Raw genomic sequence first — 24,102 nt, 5'->3', positions numbered from 1 at the left:
GATGGACAATTGATTGTATTTTATGCAGTCTTCACGGGTATTCATTTCTCTATTATTTTCAACGAGATACGCGCAATTTTGTATACGTTTTATTAAATTCTTTACCTGTCTATAAAAATGGAAGCGAGAAATTGAACTTGATATGATTCTGATGCAATCAAATGATTTTCAGTAAGCAAGCTCTCGTAATAAACGACAGCATCTTTTAATCTCTGCTTCAACATTTCACTGTGCAATGAATTTTTATCCATTTTGTTAACAGATTTTATTCGTTTCAGGGTTACTTCAATAACCGACCATTTCGATTCACAATATTTAAAAAACTCAAATCCTTTTTCACGGTATAGAATTTTCCAGTCTAATATACAGCAAAGACGATAAATAAATTTAATGATGAAAACAAACATGAACATTGCAGACGATAATTAGATGGAAAATAAAGAGTTCAATATTCAATGTAAAATACAGCAGACGACAAATTTACAAATAACAGAATCAAGGAGCAAAACCATTGCTCGATAAGTGTGGTTAGGGTTTTTAAAATTTGACTACCTGCTTATATGCAATAAAACAACATTCTTCTTACTCATCCACAAAGAAACTGATTATGCATTTATTGCAAAAATCATTTACTTCGTCAAAGTTTATAATATCTAAAAATGTGTAATCACTTGTTTGTGAGAATAGTAAATAGAAATTTAATGTACTATCACACATTAAAAATACATCATATTTTTTAAATTAAGTATTACCTTTAATTCAAACTGCAAAAAGCGGTAATAGTCACTTCATAAAATGAACAAAAAAGAAACTTGCAGTGGATTTGAACTCGGAACGGCCGCATGGAACCCCAGAGCGCTGCCCACATGACCACCGGGCGCTTGTTTACGAACAATCTCTACTAGTTTATAAGTTGCGCGTAAATCTTTAAAGGCTGTTTTCTCGGAATTTTATGGATAGTGCGCTTTATTACTTTACCCTGAGAGTACCCTTAAAGGATACTACTAATCTACCAAATCTCATCCCGATCTGAATTTCCGAGACCGTAACCTCTCCTTGTAAGAACTCACTTCCTTGAAAGGCCGAAACACGTGTCTGCAACTTCTTGCAATATTTGTGCTTTGATTTCGCTGTTGTTTATTGGTTACTTTGTTGCACAAATGAATTTATTCATTTCCTAAGTTGAATGTGCGTCACATTCGAAACAGGGTGAGGATTTTTCAGAAATCTTACCCACCAAAGATTTTTTAACTAGCCAATATTGCACGATATGCAATCGGTAAAAAAGACCTAATTGCTGGAGGAATAATAAGTTGATACTGCCAGATTTGTCAAAAAATAGTTTGGAATGTGTATTGCTGTGAATGTCCGGAATTTAGTAAAAGGATTTTGTCTAGTTATGGGGGTCGCGTTTGGGGGGGGGGGGGTGTTTAGTAAAACTGCAAGGGAGGAAAGAAGCATGGCCATGACTGAGATTGGTGGGTACCTCTTGCTAAAGTTTTTGCATTCTACTCGATAAATAAATATTCCAGAAATTTATTCAAATAATATTAGATAAAGCAGGGGTGCCGTCGGGGGAAAAGAAAGTGGGGAGAGGGCTCATGACGGAGACTACACACGCGAAAAAGGGAAGGTATTTTAAAATAATTTTAGTCCCAATTTTAAAGTGCACATTTTCGGAGGGCCGAGGGCTCTGTAAAATTGTGAGAGGGGGTGCCATCACTTTTGGGATGAGCATTCCTAGAAAAAGTATCTGCGTAGAACAGTCATAGGTAATTTTGTTAATTAAATATTTCAGTATTTTTTCCTAAAAATGATCGCTAAAGCAATGGTGCCGACCCATCACCCTTGGAAAACATCCATAGATTAACTATCTGCATATTAGTTTCTGTAATGGAGAAAAGCAGTTGTCTATCTTGATAATTAAATATTTTAGCAATTTAATTCTAATAATTATTACTAAAGCGAGGGGCGGGAGGGGGCGGTATGGCTATGTTTATGCCATTCTTATTTTTACAAAGGGAGTTTTAAAAAGATAAAAGTTTCATTTTGGGGGAATAACATTTCTGGGGGCTGGAGTACTTCTTAAAATTTGGGGACAGGTACGTGTTGCGCTTTCGCTCTTTCGGGGGGGGGGGGGAGGCACCTATAGTCAAACCATCTGCATAAACATCTGCAACTTTCAAAATCTATCGGCAGCCTTGGAAAGTAAATTTTCCAGCAAATAATTTTAATAACTACAACTAAAGCTAAAGCAGAGATGTCGAGGTGAGGGGGGGGGGGGGGGCGTGATCAGGGTGCCAACCAAACCATCAAATTTTTTAGAGGTATTTAAATAATATTTCAGTCTCATTGGGGAATTTTTTTTTTGGGTGCGGTGGGGCTTCGTAAAATTTGGGGGGAGGGGGATGGCTCTGCCGCTCTTGGTGGGGGAGGGGGGATCACTCATAACTAAATCTGCATTTTAAGATCTGCTATAATAAAAAGGCTATCGGTCATCTCGATAAATCAGCCATTCGAGCAATTTAGTCTGAGCTGCGCAGGGGTGCCGAGGAGGGGGCGGGGGTTATGACGCAGACTACACCATTGAAATTTTTAGAAGGAATCAAAAGGTTCCATTTCTTAAGTTTTTTCTCATCTTTGGGAACTCTTTGAAAAGCAAAACGTTTTCTTTGCCTGATCTGTAACCAATTTTGCACCTAGTTTTTAACAAGATGTAGTTTTTTTTCTATTAATGTTCGACTTTGTTGTGTCCATTAAAATATTTTAAAACTTTTTCTTAAAATTTTCACGAAATGCGGAAAAACAACGTTAACGCATAACCGAATTATAACTTAATCCCGCATCAACTAATGTAAATTCCATCAAAAGGAGCGTGCTCCCTAACCACACTGCCCTCTTTCGGATTGTCGCAAATTTGTCTTCAAGAATAGCGGGGGTATAAGCGGCGGTCGGCACTCTACTTCAGATCTTACCAGGCCGATCATCCCTACTACCAGGTCGGCACTATACCAGAAGTAAACAAATGGGCTAAAAATAGTAAACCAATCTTCGCCGTATTCTTGGAACCAATATGTTATTATCCACGCCAAATGGCGTTTTTTTTTTTTTTTTTTTTTCTTACACGTGAACGCAATAGAACTATTTTTGCAAAATATATTTGAATTTTATCGAATTTTATGTCTTTCAGGGTGCCAAGAAGTGATTTCCCCAAGTACAGCAGACGAGAACCACTCTTCGAATATCTGGTATCGGACATCATCGGATCAATCGAACGTGGTCCTCACAATCACAACTGCGAGTTTTTGAGGCCTCATCTAGGATTCGACGTTCCAGAGCAAATCGTCCAGCAGACGGTCAAACAGTCTGTGCATGTCATACAGTCAGCTCCTAGAATGCTTCAATTTAACGACGGATTCACGCGCGAGTTCCAGCGCCATTTTGAAATAGGTTTTTAAGAAGAAAAATCACAAATTGGCGGCAAGTTGCCAAACAAATACTCTATTACCATCTAGTCCACATCCTCAAGAAGCTAAAACTATTATGAAGACGTTAATAATTTGAGTTTCTAGAACAAATCACACCATTTTTGATGATGTTGAATTCGGAGAACATATCCAAATGAAGTGAAATGTTCTTATCTGAAATTTTGTTATCTGTTAAAATGTTGTTAAAAATTCATAATCGAAATCATTCAAGTTTCAACCAATTCGATTTTAACCACTTTTTACTTCACTAGCGTATATTACGTTTTACCAAACATTAACCAATAAAGTATATTTGATCACGGATATAATCAAAAAAATAAATAAATAAAAATTCTGCATATGTAAATGTGTCATTTTGTTTTTCAAAATTTTCTTGTGAATATATATATATATATATATATATATATATATATATATATATAGTATCATTTATGTGTTTTACATTTCTGTATTCACGAAAAATTTCTCGCTCAAATTTTAATCTAAATTTCAATTTAAAATACCAATATACCACCAGATTTTCACTGGGCTATTTAAACAGCAAAAAGAAACTATGTTTTCGTGAACCATAAAACCTATTTTTCTTCCTAAAAAACTGTTCCCTTTGTTTTGAAAAAAAAATCACAAAAAATGCAAACTTTTAGGAATGAAATGAAAAAGATTTTTTTTTTTTTTGACACGAAAAAAATATCACGTTATTAAACCGCAAATGACGGTAGCCAACACAAACCTCATAAATCTTCCTCTCAGTTTTAACTGTTTTCTTTCACTTGTTATAGCATTTATCTGTTTTCATGCTTCTGCCGTTACATCGACCATTAACTTCAGGATCATGTTTATGTCGTTAAAATAGCCATTTTCAAGCGGAAGGCTCATAAAACCCATTTTATTCTCGATGGTTTGAAGACTTTAACTGTTCATCGCACCACGAAAAGTGAAACACTTTCAATTCTTAGGTTTGAATAGAACAGGAAGATCTTTTCGCTTTCATTTTGATAGAGATAATCAGTTATACAGTCGACTCCCGCTACAACGCGATTCAACTTACGCGAAACGGCTATAACGCGAATTTTTTTACGAGAAACGAATTTTAGAGTTGCTGCGAATTCCTCGTCCACAAAACACATTTTTTTTGGGAAGGAAGTATTTATTGGCTTTGTTACTGACTACTCAATATTGATTTCGTGAATGTTATTACATCCCTTTAGCACAACTGACAGCGAAAGTTCCCGCATCAAAGTAGTCTACACATCGCATTGTTAGTGCATCAAATAACCACACATCAATAAGTTTGAGTGAATCTTCCATACGTACAATTAAAAGTCAAAACAAAAAGATATCCATAAAAGTTCAGAACTTAGTTCGAATATTGAAACTTGCAGAATCTAAGCAAAGTAAGCATTATGAAAATGGAAGCTAATGTTGTATTTTGGATTAAGAGATCAGTGAGAGAGGCTGTTGCCATAAATGGTAACGTTATAACAGAAAAGGCGAATCAACCGTATTTTAAAATGTGTATTAGTTGTATTTTGTATTAAGAGATCAGTGAGAGAGGCTGTTGCCATAAATGGAAACGTTATAACAGAAAAGGCGAATCAACCGTATTTTAAAATGTGTATTAGTTCTATTTTGGATTAAGAGATCAGTGAGAGAGGCTGTTGCCATAAATGGTAACGTTATAACAGAAAAGGCGAATCAACCGTATTTTAAAATGTGTATTAGTTGTATTTTGGATTAAGAGATCAGTGAGAGAGGCTGTTGCCATAAATGGAAACGTTATAACAGAAAAGGCGAATCAACCGTATTTTAAAATGTGTATTAGTTGTATTTTGTATTAAGAGATCAGTGAGAGAGGCTGTTGCCATAAATGGAAACGTTATAACAGAAAAGGCGAATCAACCGTATTTTAAAATGTGTATTAGTTGTATTTTGGATTAAGAGATCAGTGAGAGAGGCTGTTGCCATAAATGGTAACGTTATAACAGAAAAGGCGAATCAACCGTATTTTAAAATGTGTATTAGTTGTATTTTGGATTAAGAGATCAGTGAGAGAGGCTGTTGCCATAAATGGAAACGTTATAACAGAAAAGGCGAAGCAACCGTATTTTAAAATGTGTATTAGTTGTATTTTGGATTAAGAGATCAGTGAGAGAGGCTGTTGCCATAAATGGAAACGTTATAACAGAAAAGGCGAATCAACCGTATTTTAAAATGTGTATTAGATAAGATTAATGATCTGGTCATGGAGCGTAAATCATCATCTTATCTTCATTTTTTAACTCATAAATATTATTACTGTATCCACAGTACAGTACTATTATAGTGCAGCATTTTATTATTACTACACACTGTGCGTACCGTGTTGTTTTATTTTATGTCTTTCCCTCCCATCGATCATTCATTTTGTGCATCTTAAAGTACTTTATGTTGAACTAGTGGCACCCGCACGGCTTCGCCCGTAATAGAAAAATTAAAGGTCTTTTGGTTCGCTTGTGTATTTACAAATAATGTATGGTGAATTTTCTCGCCAATTGGCTTGTACCGACGTTACAGTTCCACGTTATGATAATTTCGTATCTCGCCAATTGGCTTGTGCCCATGTTACGGTTCCACGCTATGATAATTTCGTAATTTATGATAGTTTTTTTCTTAAAATTGGAATAAAAAAAGAACCACATCGAATTTTCGAAAAATCGCTTCGAGGTGCACACCCCCATGCTACATACTAACTTTGTGCCAAATTTCATGAAAATCGGCCGAACGGTGTAGGCGCTATGCGCGTCACAGACATCCTACAAACATCCTACAGACATCCAGACATCCTCCGGACAGAGAGACTTTCTGCTTTATTATTAGTAAAGATAAAACAGCTTTTTTATTTTTTTTAATACAGTAAAAGTTCAGTTCTTTAAGCAAGAAACTATAATATATAGTTGAGGAATGCTTTAAAGCAGTTTGAGGGGTGTTTACAAATGTGTAAAAGAAATTGTATGTTTCTAAAAAAATTGTATTCATACATTTTTCTACAACGCGAAATTTCGATTTACGCGAGGGGTCTTGGAACGTATCCCTCGCGTAAGTCGGGATTCGACTGTAATACATAAACATTAACTTCCGAGGCACTTCAATAATAATAGAGGCAGAAATCTGACAGTAACTAATTGAATCGACAAAAAGAACAGCGAGAAAGGAGTTTTGTAGGCAAGGAAGCTCCAAGTTTTTGGGAGGAAATTCTCAATTTGCCGAATATCCAAATTTCACCGAATGTAACTTCAATTTTGCCGCAGGATGATGACTTTGCCAAATAGAACTCCAAATTTTTTAAAAAAAGTTTGCCGAATCGTCAGACAAAATTTGACGAATGAGGATTTTTTTGGTAATTAACAGTGACCTCCCATAGGAATGCTTCTATTTGCAGGTTGAACCCTCAAGAACTCTTGTTTCTAAGCCATATTGCAAATCCTAGTTTAGTAATATGGTAGTTATACATAGTGATGCATGGGACTTAATTTGCATGGGAGCTCACGGGAGCTCAAGCTTCTTCTCTTCCATTTTATGCGAATGTCAAACAGCCGACAGAAGTCAGGATATTTATCGTTCAAAATATGTTCGAATGACTACATGAATTTCCACACTTTATTCAGAAATTGACCCTGTTGGATACATGTAGGGGAGGGTGGGGCAAGATGAGGTACTTAATCAAGAAACAGTTGAGGTGGGAAACCAAACTCATAAATAAATTCGAAAACTATGTCATTATTATCTTTCAAGTTTCGTAAAAGTTTAGAACATGACGCACTATCCTATTTCCAACATGTAAATTTAGACGCAAGTTTTAATTTAATGAAAAATAAGAACACGGCGAAACTCCCGAAAATTGAGAGAAAAACTTTATACACTGCAAATGTAATAGCAAAACCTGGTTGATTCGACCAACGTGGTTTCTCTTTCTCCCAACGCAACTACTTTACTGTCTAACCACGGATTGTATGGAATTTTCAAACGTCCAGATAAGACGAATCTATCTGAATGAGGGGGGAAAATAAAAATTTGATGCGCGTATTCCGCTCATTTGATTGAGACTCTGCTTCTGCAAAAGCTGGCATCGCTAAAAAAATAATAGATTCGTCCATTTCTGGGTGTAAAACGGATGTTTGTCTTTCCATACAATCCGTGGTCAGACAGTACTACTTTTCCAGTGGGTATCAGCACCTACCTAGCGCGCGTTGAGCTTCAGTATTTCCTCTTGCCCCGCTATCTTATCTTTCCCCACCTTCCCCTAATGACGCGTGTTTGTGTGTGTGTGTGTGTGTGTGTGTGTGTGTGTGTGTGTGTGTTTGCATATGTGTTTAAGTTAAGTAACTATGAATTCACTTTAATCCACTACTTTAAACCCTTGGTCGCCACAACAATAAATAATGTACTAAATTTTAATGGACATTCGTTTAAATATTGCAATAAATTTGCACTACTATTGATACAACTTTGTAACAACTTTTAAAATAATCTGAGTACAAAAAGGTCTATTTCTAAAACTTTTTGGATTTTAATGTAAGAAATTCATTGAATAGACATGTGAAAATAGCACAATACATCTATAGCATACGTTGGGAAAACGTTACATTATTTTAATTACAAGGATTCACTTTTTAAAATAAAAGTGAGTTTGATGAGTGAATGAATATCCGACGCGCAAAAAGAGTGCGTCAAGTTACTTGAAATTTTTGGGCTTTTTAACTCCACTCTTTTTATTTTACTTCCTTTTACAAAAAAGGAAGTATTATATTCGCGAAAAAATTTTCACTCAAAAATCAGCCTTAATTTCCATTTTGCTGTGTTGAGTTTGCTGTGTTGAATGTTGAGGTTTTTTTTTTTTTTTTCCGACTCGACCACACGTGTAACCTAAGAACGTATAGACACGCGAAATATCCATTTTGACAATTCCCGAGTAAGTTACAACGAACTTCCTCGTGACGTCCGTATGTATGTGCGTATGTATCTCGCATAACTCAAAAACGGTATGTCCTAGAAAGTTGAAATTTGGTACGTAGACTCCTAGTGGGGCCTTGTTGTGTACCTTCCCTTTTGGTTGCATTCGGATGTTCCTAAGGGGGTCTTTTGCCCCTTTTTGGGGGGGGGGGGAAATCATCGTTAATTTCGATGTAAACTCAAGTGGTGTTATAATTTGTCGGACACTTGGCGATATATCGTCAGTCTTTTGGTCGCCAAGTTTTTTTCGCCAACTTGGCAACAAATTTGGCTATTTTTTTCAAATTTGGTTTCATTTTGGCCACTGTTGATTATATTTAGAGAGTAAACAATTGAATCACATTAAAATTGCCAATAATGGGGAAATGACACTAAATTGGAGTAAAAGGAAGTCATGTGATGCACACATCAGCTCGTTTTCTTTTCAATTTATTCGGAACAAAGGTAATGCTTTCTTTACCTATACTTAAATTTCTTTCATTTAGTATTCTTTTAAAAAGAAGCAAAAGAAAAAAAAAATCACGAATTTTGTTAATCATAATGACATTGCTAACAAAATCATCATCGATTAATAAATCAGTTTTACACAACCAAACGGCATGGAACCAGGTTAATATGAGGCTATGTAGTGATTGTTACTGTAGAAACACCTCAAATAAAATCCAAATCGCTGACAAATAAAAAAAAAATCAGTTTCAATTGGTTTATAATTATAATAAATCAATTATAGCATCTTTTAAGAGTTTTAAAAAATACAAAGTGATAGGGCAAGACCTTGGAGCAGAAACTAAAATGGAGGGAGCCAGTGCAATCATTGGCTTAGCAAAAGCTAACCCACAGACCCAAAGTCACGTGACTCGACAACGACAAATAGTTGGCACGTTTTGCGCGAAACAAGCGAAAGAAACCCGATTTCTTCCAATGCTTTGCTTTAAAATCTATCACGTGACTTGGGGTCTTGGTTCCATGAATGAAAGTCTTCCCTCCCTCCATTTTATCTCTTCTCAGTGGACGAGGCGACATATTTCGTCCCTCCTAAGCTTTTTGGTCTTTGAGTACCATATGTTACGATCAATTAATGTGGAAAAAGAAACATGAACTAAACCTACACATGGTATCTAAGATTAAGTACAATTTCTTTGTCCTTCCTCCAACGCACTTACTAAAAAAAATAATAATGGGTTAAAAATCAGATAATAATAATAAATATGAATGAGAATTGTATAAAAGAAAAACATCTCAAATTGTGCTTTTTTTTTTTTTTACAAAATTCCAAAATAACAAATGTAACATTGATTTTTCACGCCTTCACAAGTGTCACAAATGATGTTTTGCTTTTGGCCCTTATCAGATTAAGTGTTTGCCAAGACACTAAGTGTTGATTGAGGGCAAAGCAGCCATATTTCCCCCTGTTTTTCTTCATAAAAACGCTATTGGCACATACGACCGTCTGGATATTGTCTTGATGGCGAACGAAAATAGGAATATCATATTTGCCAAAATGGTGTTATACTGCTGAACGTTACGCAGCAAAACACTTAAGAAGAGCACCGTACGCAGCAAAACACTTAGATCTTTCAGTTTACATCTTACTTTAAACAAATATGTCAAGTACAACAAATAAACACATTCCAATAAAAATTCTAACAAAGAGAGCATTTACAAATGGTACTACGATGATTCAAGTTTTCAAATATCAGATTAAGTGCTCCCGACCAGCAACGCACAGCAGACTAGACTTATATAACTTCCACTAATAAATAGTGTTCTTGACTTCCACCAGAAAAAATATCACTGGTGGTGACACCTAGTGTTAGACAAGAGAAAATGACGGGGGGCGAAATATCGCTACTTTACCCTATCAAATTGTAAACAATCCAGGTTCAGAAGATGATGTTATAACTGAGTCGATTTGCCATCTGTAACTAAAAATGTTAGAGTAAAGAATCTTTAACTGAAGTTTCATCCTACCCAATTCCCCTTATGAGAGTTTGCGTCCAATTAAACGACAGAAAATATCCAAGAGAATATTTAAAAAATACCTAATTTAATGGCCGCATTCTCAAAAGTTATCAAACTATCGTTATTTACAAAAATAAACTGCTTAAAAAGACACAACAATCAACTGGTAAGAATTTGACAAAATGGATGTTATTTCGATACAATGTGACTACGCAAAGCAGCAGTTCTAAACCTGGGGGACGCGCTTCTCTTGAAGGGAGTAGAAAAGTTTCAAAGACATGGGGGCATGAATGTTTAAAAAAAGTAAACAAGCAAACTTATCTAAAACTTGCACAAGTTTGGTTACATCAAATATTTTCGACATTCTGTTTTTTTTTTCCTTTTTTTTTTTCGGGCAGTTTTAACTTATGTATCCGTTTTAATACGAATTTTCAGCATTAGCACACATTACGTGAAAATATAGAGCAAGGCATTGAAAATAACCTGAGGTGAGCTTTGTTACTTTCAATCTAATATTCAAAAACTTGTTTAGGACAGAGTGTGACAGCCCTCCCAATATTATAAGCTTGACTGGTAAAGAAAAGGCAACCTCACCCGATCCTAGCTTACTTCAAATTAATTCGAATTAAGTTTTGATTATTTGATGTCTATGCTAATAATCCATATGTCCTTTTAATAATCAGCTTTAGTTTCAAATTTCGACTTTTCCATTGTAGTAGTACTTTGACAACTTATGGTAGGGAGGGGGTGAACTTGCATCAGTGTCCAAAGGGGAGCACAAAACCTGAAAGATTGAAAACCCCTGATGCAAAGAACTGGGGAGAAAAATACAACCAATTACTCTGTCATCATAATAGAGGATTTATGCATTGGAAAAAAAAACGAGCTGATGTGTGCATCACATGACTTCCTTTTACTCCAATTTAATGTCATTTCCCCATTACTGGCATTTGTAATGGGATTCAATAGTTAACTCTCTAAATATCACCAACAGTGGCCAAATTAAAACAGATTTTTAAAAAAAATTGCCAAATTTGTCGCCAAGTTGGCAACAAGACTTGGCAACAAGACTTGGCAACCAAAAGACTGGCGATATATCGCCTAGAGTTCGACAAATTATAACACCACTTGAGTTTACATCGAAATTAACAATGTTTTCCTCCAAAAAATGGGCAAAAGACCCCTTTAGAAACACCCGAATGCAACCAAAAGAGGAGGTGCACAACTAGACCTCCCTAGAAGTCTACGTACCAAATTTCAACTTTCTAGGACATGCCGTTCTTGAGTTATGCGACGCACATACGCACATACTTACATACGTCACGAGAAAACTCGTTGTAATTAACTCGGGAATCGTCATTACGGATATTTCGCCTATCCATGTGTTCTTAGGCACTTATCCACGTGTGGTCGAGTCGAAAAAAAAAAAAACTCAACATTCATTCAGGGGTGAGTAAAATGGAAATTAAGGTCGATTTTTGAGTGAAAATTTTTTCGCGAATACAATACCTTTTTTGTAAAAGGAAGTAAAAAGCTCCACACCCATAGGGCCAGTGAAATTATTTTTCTGCTCAAACCTTTAGTTCTAATTGCAAATTTTCATTTCAATTTGTGATTTTGCTGCTTAAACTGTTGCGAAATCAGCTAGAATATTCCTCCTTTAATTTAAATATAAGTGAAGTAAATCTAATACAGTGTAAAAGACATTTCACGTTTTGGCAGCAAAAATATAGGAACAATATCACTGAAAGTAATTCATCGGAAGCAAAAATCACTTAGAAAACAACTGCTTCCTAGATAGAACATCTTGATATCTCTCTTTTTTAATAGCCCTGGTTGAGATGACATGTACTTAATGTTTCCTGATCTTCTGCTACCACATGAAAACATATTGTTCAACTGATGATATTGTGTCTTTCAAGACTCTTTTGTTATAATGTTATCTTGTAAGAGGGTAATGGCAGGAAGTCTTATTAAGAGAAGGAAAGTTCGCCCTCGTTTAGAATTATGCATCAGAGAGCCAAATGGTTTTATCATGATTTGCTGCACATATATATATATATAAGGGACACACGCAGTCCATCAGAATAAGTTCCCAACTTTTGCTTCATTGGAGTCCTGCACCGGGCTTTTAAAAGAATCACCATGCAAAAATTCGCTGTAAGTATTAGCATTTTTTAAGAACTTTAAATTGCACTTTTTAAACAAAATTATGAAATGTGGCAACGAAACGATGTTTTTGTTCATTTTTTGAGAAATTCCTAATACCGGTACTGATAACGGTATTCCGGTATCACATTTTAAAAAAACGTATTGCAATTTTGGTCCGGTATTGCAATTCCTGTGTGTGCGTGTGTGTGTTTTGCTTTGGAATGCTTTTAAAAATTGCTCTTAAATGCTTCCATTGTAACCACTTATTTTTCAAAAACAATTGCACAAATTTTGTCATCAAATTTTTGAAAACTAACTTCATAATTTATGTCATTTCTATTATACAAAATACTTATCAGGAAGAACATGACACAGAGAACTGATACTCTAACCAACTTTTTTAGTCTCGTGTTGCCAAATTAGGTATTTTAATTCGGTATTTTTTATCCACTTTAACCATACAATGTAACAAGAAATAACTTAGACACACATAATACACCATATTTTTAATGCTAATGAAAATATTACGACCAAAGTTCAAAATAAATATGAATGCATTATTTCGTCTAATACATATTTACAAATTTTCAAAGTGATTAATACAGGACCTTTAGGATTAATACAGAGCTTTAAACGTGTCACAAAATTTTCGGCTATGGGCCGAAACTCACTTACTGATATTTAATCCCATCCCTTGCGTAAAGATTTCTTTAGGGATGCCAAAGTTTTAGAAAGTTTAGCACACTCCCTTGTCTCCAGGACCTTCTTGCACTGTTGAACTGCGTCAATGGGATATGTGCTAGTGAAAAAATATCACTTGTTTTTGTTGATCAGGGGATAAAATTAGTCAAGAAAAATAGCGCAGACGCATTTTGAAAGATGTTGTCTGACCTTGGTCGCAAAAGTTCTTTGGAAACAAAAGGTTGACCTTCCAGCAGGATTCTACACCTGCACACAGAACTAAAGGCACTCAAGTGGGGTGCAAGACACATTTTCCGGACTTCATTGGAGCTCAAGAATGGCCACCGTATTCCCCTGATTTGAACCCAATGGATTATTCTGTTTGATCCATCGTGGAGACAAGGGTGTGTGCCAACCCTCCTAAAACTTTTGCATCCCAAAAGAAATCCTTATGTAAGGCATAGGATATAAAAAATTTTGAAAAAAAAAATAGAACCGACTTCAAAATTGCTCTAAAAAGTGAAAAATAATTTTATTCTTTAAACACCATCGATAATACTTTTTAACATAATTTTTGAAGTTGGCGAAAAAACAAAAAGTAAAATCCAGTGTAACCATGCTTTGTTCATATTTTTTTCAGAAAATCATCCAAAGTTAGGAACGAATCATTTATATCGTTTTCAAATATGCTGTTATCAATGCATAATGTATGTGGTAGTGAAGAAACTAGGCTTGGTTAAATTTATAGTTGTAGTTGAGTTATGGCTGTGAATGATCTTATCTATCGTTTTTGCGCCAACTTCAAACATTATGTTTAAAAGTATTATCGTTGGTGTTTAAAGGATAAAATTATTTTTCACTTTTTAGAGCAATTTTGAAGTCGGTTCTATTTTTTTTTCAAAAATTTCATTCTTTTTAGTGTAAATGTAGATATTTTAGTAAAGGTAAGAAGTTACCTAGTAAGAAGTTCGGTTCTATATCACTGTATTGCTTCAGAGAAGCCTTTATTCAAAATTATCATTACAATTACTATTAATGTTACTGTTATATGGCACCAAACTTTTATAGCAATAGGTTTCGTATCATTTTAATCATTTAATAGGGAAATTGCATAAAAATTACTGTTTTTTGCCCATAACTTTTTTTTCCAAAGAACAAATATGGTCAAGCAAAGTAATGGGACCTAAGTTGAGCCATCCCCTATCTATTAAAAAAAGAATCATCAAAATCGGTTCACTAGGTGAGACGCTGTGAGTGGACAAAAAAAAAAAAAAAAAAAAAAAAAAAAACATACATACGGTATGAACTGATAACCGCCTCCTTTTTGAAGTCGGTTAAAAATATCAGTAAGTGAGTTGCGGCCCAGAGCTGAAAATTTTGTGACATGTTTAAAGCTGTGTATTACTCCTAAACGTAGTAACTTTGAAAATTTGTGAATATTCAGTGAAACCTGTGTAAGTTGACAACCTGCGGTGCACTACTTTAGTGGTAATTTACAAAGGTTGATTTATATGATAAGGGCTAATTCCGTGCCCGAAAAAAGCGGTCGATTTAGACAGGTGGTCAACTTACAAGGATGGTCAACTTTACAGGTTTTACTGTATTAGACGAAATAATGCATTCATACTTACTTTGAAGTTTGGTTGAAATATGTTCCTTAGCTTTAAAGTTATGGTGTATTACGTGTGTCGAAGTTATTTCTTGTCACCCTGTAGTTGTGGCCCGGAAAGATGGCGGGTGAGCTGGAAGTGGATATGGAGCACTTCATTTTGTAAAGGCATGATTGGCGCTGATGATATCTATTACAAAATGAAGTGTTCTGTTTCCACTTACAGTTCATCCGCCATCTGTCCGTGCATGCCTTAACACGCATTGGCAGCGGACCTGGAATCTTGAAACGCAAAATAAATTGCATTCGATCCAGCTCTTGACAACAGGTTCCAATTCACTACAACTTACCAGGAGAGAGCAAATTTTATTAACTCGACTTCGCATTGAGCATACCAGGTTCACCCATAAATACCTTTTATGCCGCGAACCAGCTCCGACATGCATTACATGTAATGCAAATCTAACGGTGTTGCATAGTTTTAGTAACTGTCCAAATTTTAATCAGATACGTTTCAAATATTTTAATGATTTTAATCCATCTTTGAAGGAGTTTCTCGGAAACCCACCCCATCGCAATTTTGATCCTTCCGCCAGGAGATTGGATTCTCCTTTTTAATGTAGTGTTTGTGTCGTCAAAATGTGATTTTGTCCTTTTCTTGTTATTCAAGGTCTTTTGTCAACATATTGTTTCATACGTTGTTTAAATGTTTTTAATGTCTACATGTTTTTTATTACTTATTTTAAATTACTCATGTTTATACCTTTCTCCTGAAAACACGCTTTCTTTTATCATATCCTGATTTTATATTTATGTATATAATTTATTCTAAAACATCGTTTGACGCAGTACAGCCATCAAGGGCTCTTGCGCCATAAGAAATAAATAAACCAACCAACCAACCGTAGCATAGTAGTTTTACGCCTCCACGCATTTGGTTCAAACGCCACTTTTCAGAGTTTTTTAAAAATCATTTCCCTTTTGCAAATGACAGTAAAACATTGTACGATTTAGATAAAATATGTCTCGAAGTACCACCTGGTGACACTAACTCAATTTTGATAAAACTGGCAGATACGACATCTGTGCTTTGCACGACAGCCTTCTCTTTGTTGAGATAAAATCGCTGCTATCTCGAGATTCATGTAAGGGAGGGAAAACTCTTTAATCAATCATTCACTATGTTAATCAATCAACATTCATCCAAACTACTATTTTATCCGAGCAATTAAAGGGGCGTCATTTTAATGTCCCGATTATTTTTCTAAGACAATCACATAATTTATTCTGATAAGGACGTGACTTCAGTCATTATAATTCGTTCAAAGACGCAGATAGGAATGGTAGGTAAAAAAATTATTTGAATTTGGAAGACATCTCAAGGAATATATCGGTAACGTGGGAGGGAGATAATGGTTAAGTGAAATTTTTTTTGAAATATTTCTTAAGAAAACACTAAACAATTATCCAGATCAAAGTTTGTGAAAGCAACTGACGACCATTAAGAATTCAATCTTTTTTCCACTCATCGGATAAAATTACATTTTATTCAGAAAACGTGCATTTTGCTTGAGAAAAGCATCAAATCAATATGTAAAGGACTTAAAAAACCTTCTAAACGGACTAAAAGATTTAAACACAGGTTAAAAAAAAATTTTCACGAAGAAAAAGCATCCTGGTGATATCCTTTTAAACTTGGTGAAGATTCCTTATAAATAATCTATTTATTAACATTATAATATCTTTTCCCAGTCATGACAATTTCAACTTGCGTGTTGAGGTCATCACGAAACTTTCATCTTAGATACAACGTGTAATCGCCACTACAAAATTCTGCTATTCGCAAAAGCTTCGATAAGATATTTCGATAATTGGGAAATTGGTGATCTTAGTTCATTAACGTTAAATTTTTGGCACCAAATGCCATCGCTAGGAATGTTATTCCTTTGCATGCATAAAGAAAAGGAAAGAAAAGATCTGTATGCATAAGGGTTACCATAAAACAACAGGCTTACCTAAATAAAATCACGCATGCAAAAGTTTGACGACCGTGCTAATATCAGAATTATCAAAATTAGCAAAATCAGAAAAAAAGAGCGAAAATTGAAAATCTTTTTAATAGCCTTGCTTAAATTAATTACAGGTATTTCATTTGTTAACAGGTAAAAGATTGTTATTTATCTCTTTCATTTGTTACAAATAAAAGAGGGTAACAGATAAAAGTTTTGATTCATTGCGATTTTTCCGAACATTTTGAGTGAAAGGCTTTCTAGAACAGACGATATTTTGACATGATTTTTCTTTCACATTTTTGTATTAATTTAGCCATTTTAATTCGCAAAATAAATAAATAAATAAGTAATAAAATCCCAAAATGAAAAAAAAAAAAAAAAGCGAAAGCAAGAGCTGCAGTTAGATCACTTGGCCCTGACGTCATCGTAAATTGAAATTCGCAAAACTTCGGATATGCTAGAAAGTCGTGTCGAGCTCTGCATTAAAAAAATGTAAAAAACTATTGCATATTATTGAAAACTTTTTTTTTTCAGAAGAGAGTGAAATGTTTTTACTATTACATAGTTAAATTCTGAAAAAGAGGCTTTTGTACTTTTTGCGAGATGAGTTAAGCAAAAAATGAAACCCATGAAAAACTGCAAAATAAAGGTTTTTCCAAAATTCATAAAAAATACAAAAATCGCTCGTATTGCAAAATTTTTTCTTCATTATTCTTAAAATTAAATTTCCTACATTTTAGTACACGAAATATTTTTTCTGGCGCAATTGGTTCGGGGTTTGTGGAGTAAAAAGTGATAAAAACTGTTAAACATCACACAAAACATTAAATAACTTTTATAGACTAAGTTTTTTAGAAATGAATTATAGCCAATGTTACTTCCTGATAATGTATCTTTCTGTTAGTGAAAAAATGGTTAAAATCGGTCCAGTAGTTTCGGAGCCTATTCAGTACAAACAAACAAAAAGTCTTTCCTCTTTATAATAGTAGTATAGATTAACCCATTGGGGGCAGGAATTCTAAAATGCAGTTGTGTTGTCGCATTGATATCAGAGAACAAATAAATAAATAAATAAATAAGCGTAGAGAGGGGGGAGAATATATGTATTAACATGGTACATTACAGCACCAGATATAGAATTTCTCAAAGGTGATTTTGTGGGTACGCCATTACTACGTTAATACTTCGTCAAACTTCAAGAGTTAAGATGAGCGAAAAATAAATAAACAAGTACCATTTTTATTATTAAAAAAATATCTTTAAAAAATCTACTTCTTGAATTCCTTCTGTCGACAGCGAATGCTTCGCACGGGTCAGCTAGTAAAACTATGGCCCCTTATACGAGCCGACGCATCAGCTTAAGATCAGCCATTTTGGATCGGAGCGCGTGTTTGAGTGGTTGTCTTTTCTGGTGGGTTATCGCGTTTGGCGATTTCTCACTGCGAGCAATTATTAGCGGCACGTGAATTGTTTAATAAATAAAGTATTATTTTTGGGTAATTTGGCAAAACCCGAAACGTTGCTCTGGTAACCCTAGCTCCGCAACAATGAAAAATCCGATCCAAAATGGCTAAACTTAAGCTGGTGCGTCGGCCTGTATATATAGCGGCTCAAAGTAAAACTAAATACTTACCCTGATTGACTGTAATATTTTTACCTTCGCTACTCAACGAATAATTTGTTTTTTTTTCCCAGCTTATGCTCGTAGCTTTCGTCTTCCTGTCATCCACTTCTACTGCAACCCACAGCAGCCGCAACGTGTTCATCAATCACAACGCCCCACCACCATTCCCAAACCCGTTTGCATTTCCACCACCACCACCTCCTGCGACCAGCTTCAGGTACGACATCAAGTACAACCCTCTGAAATTCGGGTTTGCCCCACCTGCACCCGTACCAGCTATTCCGGGATACACAGTGCCGATATCTGTAGCAGCAGCGTACCCCGTCGCTGCGTATCCAGTTCCTCATCCTCTAGCAGCATATCAACCCGTCCCGGCGTATTTGCCTCCCGAGTATGCAGCGGCTCATGCACACCAGTTCATTGCTCGCCATTTTGCTCATGGTCACCATCATTAAATAGACCTGGTAAGTACTCTAATTTATGCACGCGTTTATTATACTCGCTCGTCATGTTTACACCAGACCTTCGTACCTCGAATATCCCCGTTCCTGCTCTGAAAAAAAAAAACTGGTTAGAAAATTCACCGTTCAAATGTGAAAAGAGGTTGTGCCCGAAAAAACTGTTTTACCCATCATCCTTAGCGGTTTTACCCTTAGAGCAGGAATTAAAATTGTCGGAGCAAGTCCAATCATTGACTTAGCAAAACTGATCCAAGGACCCCAAGTGACTCAACAACGACGAATGATTGGCACGCTTTACGTGAAACGAGCGAAAGAAACTTGATTTCTTCCAATGCTTTGCTTTAAAATCAATCACGTGACTTTGGGTCTTGGTTCCATGAATGAAAGTCTTCCCTCCCTCCATTGTATCTCTTCTCAATGGGCAAGGCGACATATTTCGTCCCTCCTAAGCTTTTTTGCCTTTGAACACCATATGTTACGATCAATTTAACTAGGTATTCTATAAATAAACTAATGATAGACAATTAAAATGAAGAAGCAATTTATCTAATTTAGGCAGCGTATAAATGCTATTTATGAAAACGTACCATAAAATCATTTGTTACAACAAGGATTACTAAAATGACACTTGGAATTACAAAGAACATTATTTCCAAACAAAAACTGGTGCCAACACGCTAAACAAGTTCTCTCCCTATGGCCTAGAATAGTTCATAAATGCAGTAGGGATGGAAGGTAAATGTATTTGTCGTGCAAGATATATGATATAGAATATTTTACACTTTAACGGGCTGAAGATCGTTATTCTATGAAATAACTAGTTAAACCATGTTAAAATTTGCAAATGAGGCAGTAAGAAGCAAAGGGGTGTAAGTGGACATTCTCAAGTTTTGACGACTTTAAAGAAACGTCCTAGGTAGGCTTTCATTGAAAAGTTTTTCTAAATCATGCTGTACAGCAGCACCTACCAGGGCTACTCGTACCATCTCTTGCCCCAAGACAGAAGAAGGGTTCACCTACCCTTTGTACTGGTTATCTCCAAATTTTTAATTTTGCCACACACATTCTTTTGCTTCTCACTGCCTCAAATGATATCAGTAAGTGATAATGCTTATATTAGGCTAATAATAAATGTTTGTTATTATTTTCTTAGGTATTTGTAGGAAGCTGAAGTGGTGGTTCTTCAAAACAGAAGATAAAGCAAAATGTTAAGTTTTATTACAATTTTAGCATTATTTTAAAGTGATGTAGTAAAGGGGTTTGACTGGTGTTAAATAAATTTGTTATGTAGTTTACATTTTTTTGCGTTTTACTCATTCTCTTATTTCACAAATACAAATTGTGTACTACAACTTCAGAAAATTCTAATTTTTGTCAGAAAATCATTTTCGGATCTTGGCTAAAAAAAGCGTGTAAATAAACATAGAAACTTGTAAAAAATTGCAGCCTCAGAATATTAACTGTAGGTAGAAAATCAGCGATTTTAGTAATTTGAAAAAAAAAAAAAAAAAAAAACGGTTGCTCCGAAACTGAAAAATTAATTTCGTTCAGAAGAAAAAAAGTATTACTGTTTAACAGTAGGTGTCTCAACTAACACAGAATATGCACGTTACTGTTCTCCAATGTGCAAACATTTGTCTAAAGTGGAGTTTACATTTTGTACCCATTTTAAAATCAGTAAAATAAGTACATTACTGTAGAGTGTAATTCATGTTGCGTTGACGACTCATCCGCTACAACAACAACATTAATATTAACTTTTTTAGTAGTTCATATAATTATATAAGTATTTTCTTTTTCCTTTTTTCTTTGTCCTCAGAAATTTTCAACATCTTAACTTTATAGCACCTTTTTCAAGTTTAAGAGGAATAAATTTAAAAAGAAAAAATCAGTTATTTGACAGAAATTGTGCATTATAAGTTTTTGCATCGGAAAGCTGAAATACTGAGAGAAAATTCAAAACAACAAGAAGTATTAAAGTAAAAGTCGTTTCAGCATCAGTATTAGTAGAAGAATAGACTACAAGCATTTTGCTCAGAACAAAACGAGCCTATTTTTCTGTAAGTGTACATTTTTTTTTACAGCAACCTTGTTTTCCAATTTCGATTGTGTTACATTGCAATGCTAGATTTGCTCAAATTTAATTTTTAAAGAATTAAAGCACTTTTTTTCGAAACAAAAAATGACTAATGTAAAAAAAAAAAAAACAAGTAAACATGAAATCACATTTCTTTCAACGTTACAATACTGGAAGAAAAAAAAAGGACCCCGTTTTATTCCTTACAGAACATAATCCTGACAAATAAGAAGTGCATAGAAATATGTTTAGAAGTTTAAACGGAATACAAGCAAGTTGTTGGCTGATCTGTTACAAAACCCAACGACAGTAAAACTGATTATATCATCGCATTAACGGATTTGTACAAACTGATCAGAATGAACACAAATGAGTCAGTCAGAAGTAAAGGGATGTAAGAGGACATTTTCAAGTTTTGAGTAAAACGCGTTTAAAGATAACATCTTAGGTAGGCTTTCATTGATTTTTTTTTTCTAAATCATTCTGTACATCAGCACAAAACAGAGCTACGAATAATGCCTCTTGTTCTAAGATAGAGGAGAGGTTCCTTTTCTATTTGTACTGGTTATCTCCAAATTTTTAATTTTACCACTTGCATCCCTTTGCTTCTTACTGCGTCAAATGTATTAGACAACTTCAAGTCGGTAAGCCGTTTAAGATCTTAGATTTATCCATCCATCCATCCCTCTAGTCAGATTTATTATGTTTTTCTTCTTTGCTGTGAACTGCTAAGTCCTTTCTACACTCTCGAAGATTAACACTTTTCGATCCAATGTTTGACACTGTCATTTATGTCGGATTAACTGAAAAAAAAAAAAAAAGACGAGGCGAGTTTAATGAATAAATGGCAAATACCACGCTGTACCTGGTACAACTCTTTATCATGTAAAATCTCAATGAGTTCTCTTTTGTCTTCAATTAGGAAAGATGTTATCTTTGATCAGCATTCAGTAATTTTTTTAAAGACACCTCCTGACTTCAATTCCCTTAACCTACATTTTTGTGGTATTCTTCGCATACAAATCGATTGTCTGGAACAAATTCAGACATGAAACAAAAAAATTTAAAAAATCAGACCCGTCCTTGACTTTGGTATATCACTCACCGACAGATCGCACCATTTTGTCTGGAACATTTCTTTGTGGACGTGCCTTTCCTTTTAATTGCTAAAAATCTGCTTGTGCAACATCTTCGAGCTCTTTATCTTTCTAAAGATGCCTCAAGAAAGTTGCCCTCGCTCGTAACTCTTCCAAGATGATTTATCAAACTAAGCCAAGGTTGGAAACTGGTTCTATGCTCACACCTTTCTTCTTAGGTTCCCTAGGAACGAACACGTGTTTGTCAGGACAGACAGGTGAAGTATTTCTTCGTCTTTCCTTTTGAAGATGATCTTCGATTCTTCACCAACGATCAGAAGGCCAAAAAATCTTTCATTTTGTGTCGGAATAGAGATGACAAAGCCTACTTGAAATCGAAAGTTAAAAATTTAAATGAGGCGTTGTTAAAGATAATTTCAAAGGAGTTGCAACATGAAATATTCAAAGCATCCCTGCCAGTATATGCATAATATATCCACGTACATGTAACGAAAAGGAAAATATAATTTACGGAGAAAAGTCTTGAAAGGATAAAGCAATTGTTAAAGAAAATAAGATTAGCTGTTGATTCTAATTCATGTATTTCTTACTAGACAACATCTAGGTATAGTTTCTTCTCTTTGTTTCTTCTTGATTTTCTCGGAACAAGTCCATTTTTTAGGTTTAAGATATAATATATATTTTTTAAATAGATATTTTCCCGCATTACTCTATTTATAAGTACTCAAATCCAGGCCAGACATTTATCCAGGGGGAATGGAAAAGAAAAATATACTCAATGTAAATTATACCAAAAACCACGTCCACTTACTTGCAAAGCATGAATTTCAAAAAAAAAAAAAAAAAAAAAAAAAAAAAAAACAGGGAGGCAATCGACTTCATCTATTCCTTCTAAAGGACGGGCCTGTTGAAAATTCAAAATTCTTGTAGTTTTGATATATATGCGTACAGTTCTATCGCAAATTATTCCACAACATTTTTACTTCTTTTTACGAAGTAAAGGAAGTATTGTATTCACGAAAAAATATTGACCTAAAAACAGGCCTTAATATCCATTTTGCTCGCCCCGAATGAATGTTGAGCTTTTTTTTTTTTTCTTTTCAACCCGACCACACGCGGATGTATGTCTAAGAACGTATAGACACCCGAATTATCCATTTTGACGATCCCCGAATTAATTACCACGTGATTTCTCGTGACATCTGTATGTACGTATGTATATGCGTACGTATCATCTCGCATAACTCAAAAACGGTATATCCTAGAAAGTTGAAATTTGGTACGTAGACTTCTAGTGGGGTCTAGTTGTGCACCAGGGCCGCGCCGTCCCTATGTGCAAGGTCGTGCGACGCACGACGGCGCCAGAGTCAAAAAGGCGCCGAGCTCTACCAATCAAAAATGCTCCAAATGAGTGGAAAAAACTTCCAACCAAAAAAATAAAATTGAACTTTTCATTGTATCTAAGAGTAATGGTGAAATTATAATGCTCATTAAAACAAGCAATTCCACTCGCTGCCTTTCTTAAAAGAAAAATATTCCCTTGTTGTGTCTAAATATGCTATTCAAAAGCGCAATCTTTTACACTGAAAACACATGATACTAATTTATGCATGCATGACCATTTTTCTTCATATTTGGAGTCGCAAATGCTATTTCGATGTGTCTATATAATTTCACAAGGTTAAGCATCAAGAAATTTGCTATTTCCCATTTTGGTTCTTGCAATGAATATGTTGTATTATAATTTATGCACCTCCGGAATGCTGAGTGAATGTTTTTCAAAAATATTCTTTAGAAGAGAAAAAACAACGCTTCTTAGGAAAACAAAGTGATTTTGATAAGAAAAAATAATGATGTTGGGGAAAAACTTAAGTTTCTTTCAAAAAGAAATCTGAATTAAAAATTTTCAGCAGTTATAGCTAATTGTTCATCTACTCCGACCTCCGTTTTT

The 24,102-nt window shown here is 34.8% G+C and overlaps 1 protein-coding gene across 2 annotated transcripts in view; it reads left to right on the top strand.

The window, feature by feature from the left end:
• Positions 1 to 3,834, top strand: part of LOC129234228 (acetylcholinesterase-1-like) — a 35,010-nt gene extending 31,176 nt beyond the window's left edge. For both annotated transcript variants that reach the window (XM_054868161.1, XM_054868162.1), the window contains one exon: positions 3,191 to 3,834. In XM_054868161.1, the coding sequence (XP_054724136.1) occupies positions 3,191 to 3,458 (268 nt within the window). In that variant the 3' untranslated portion in view covers positions 3,459 to 3,834. The remainder of the gene's footprint in view (positions 1 to 3,190) is intronic.
• The last annotated feature ends 20,268 nt before the right edge of the window (positions 3,835 to 24,102 follow it).

This window comes from Uloborus diversus, chromosome 1, assembly GCF_026930045.1.
Source record: "Uloborus diversus isolate 005 chromosome 1, Udiv.v.3.1, whole genome shotgun sequence".
NCBI lineage: Eukaryota > Metazoa > Arthropoda > Arachnida > Araneae > Uloboridae > Uloborus > Uloborus diversus.
The sequence above is the reverse complement of the archived record's forward strand: the minus strand, read 5'-3'. Positions and strand labels throughout refer to the sequence as shown.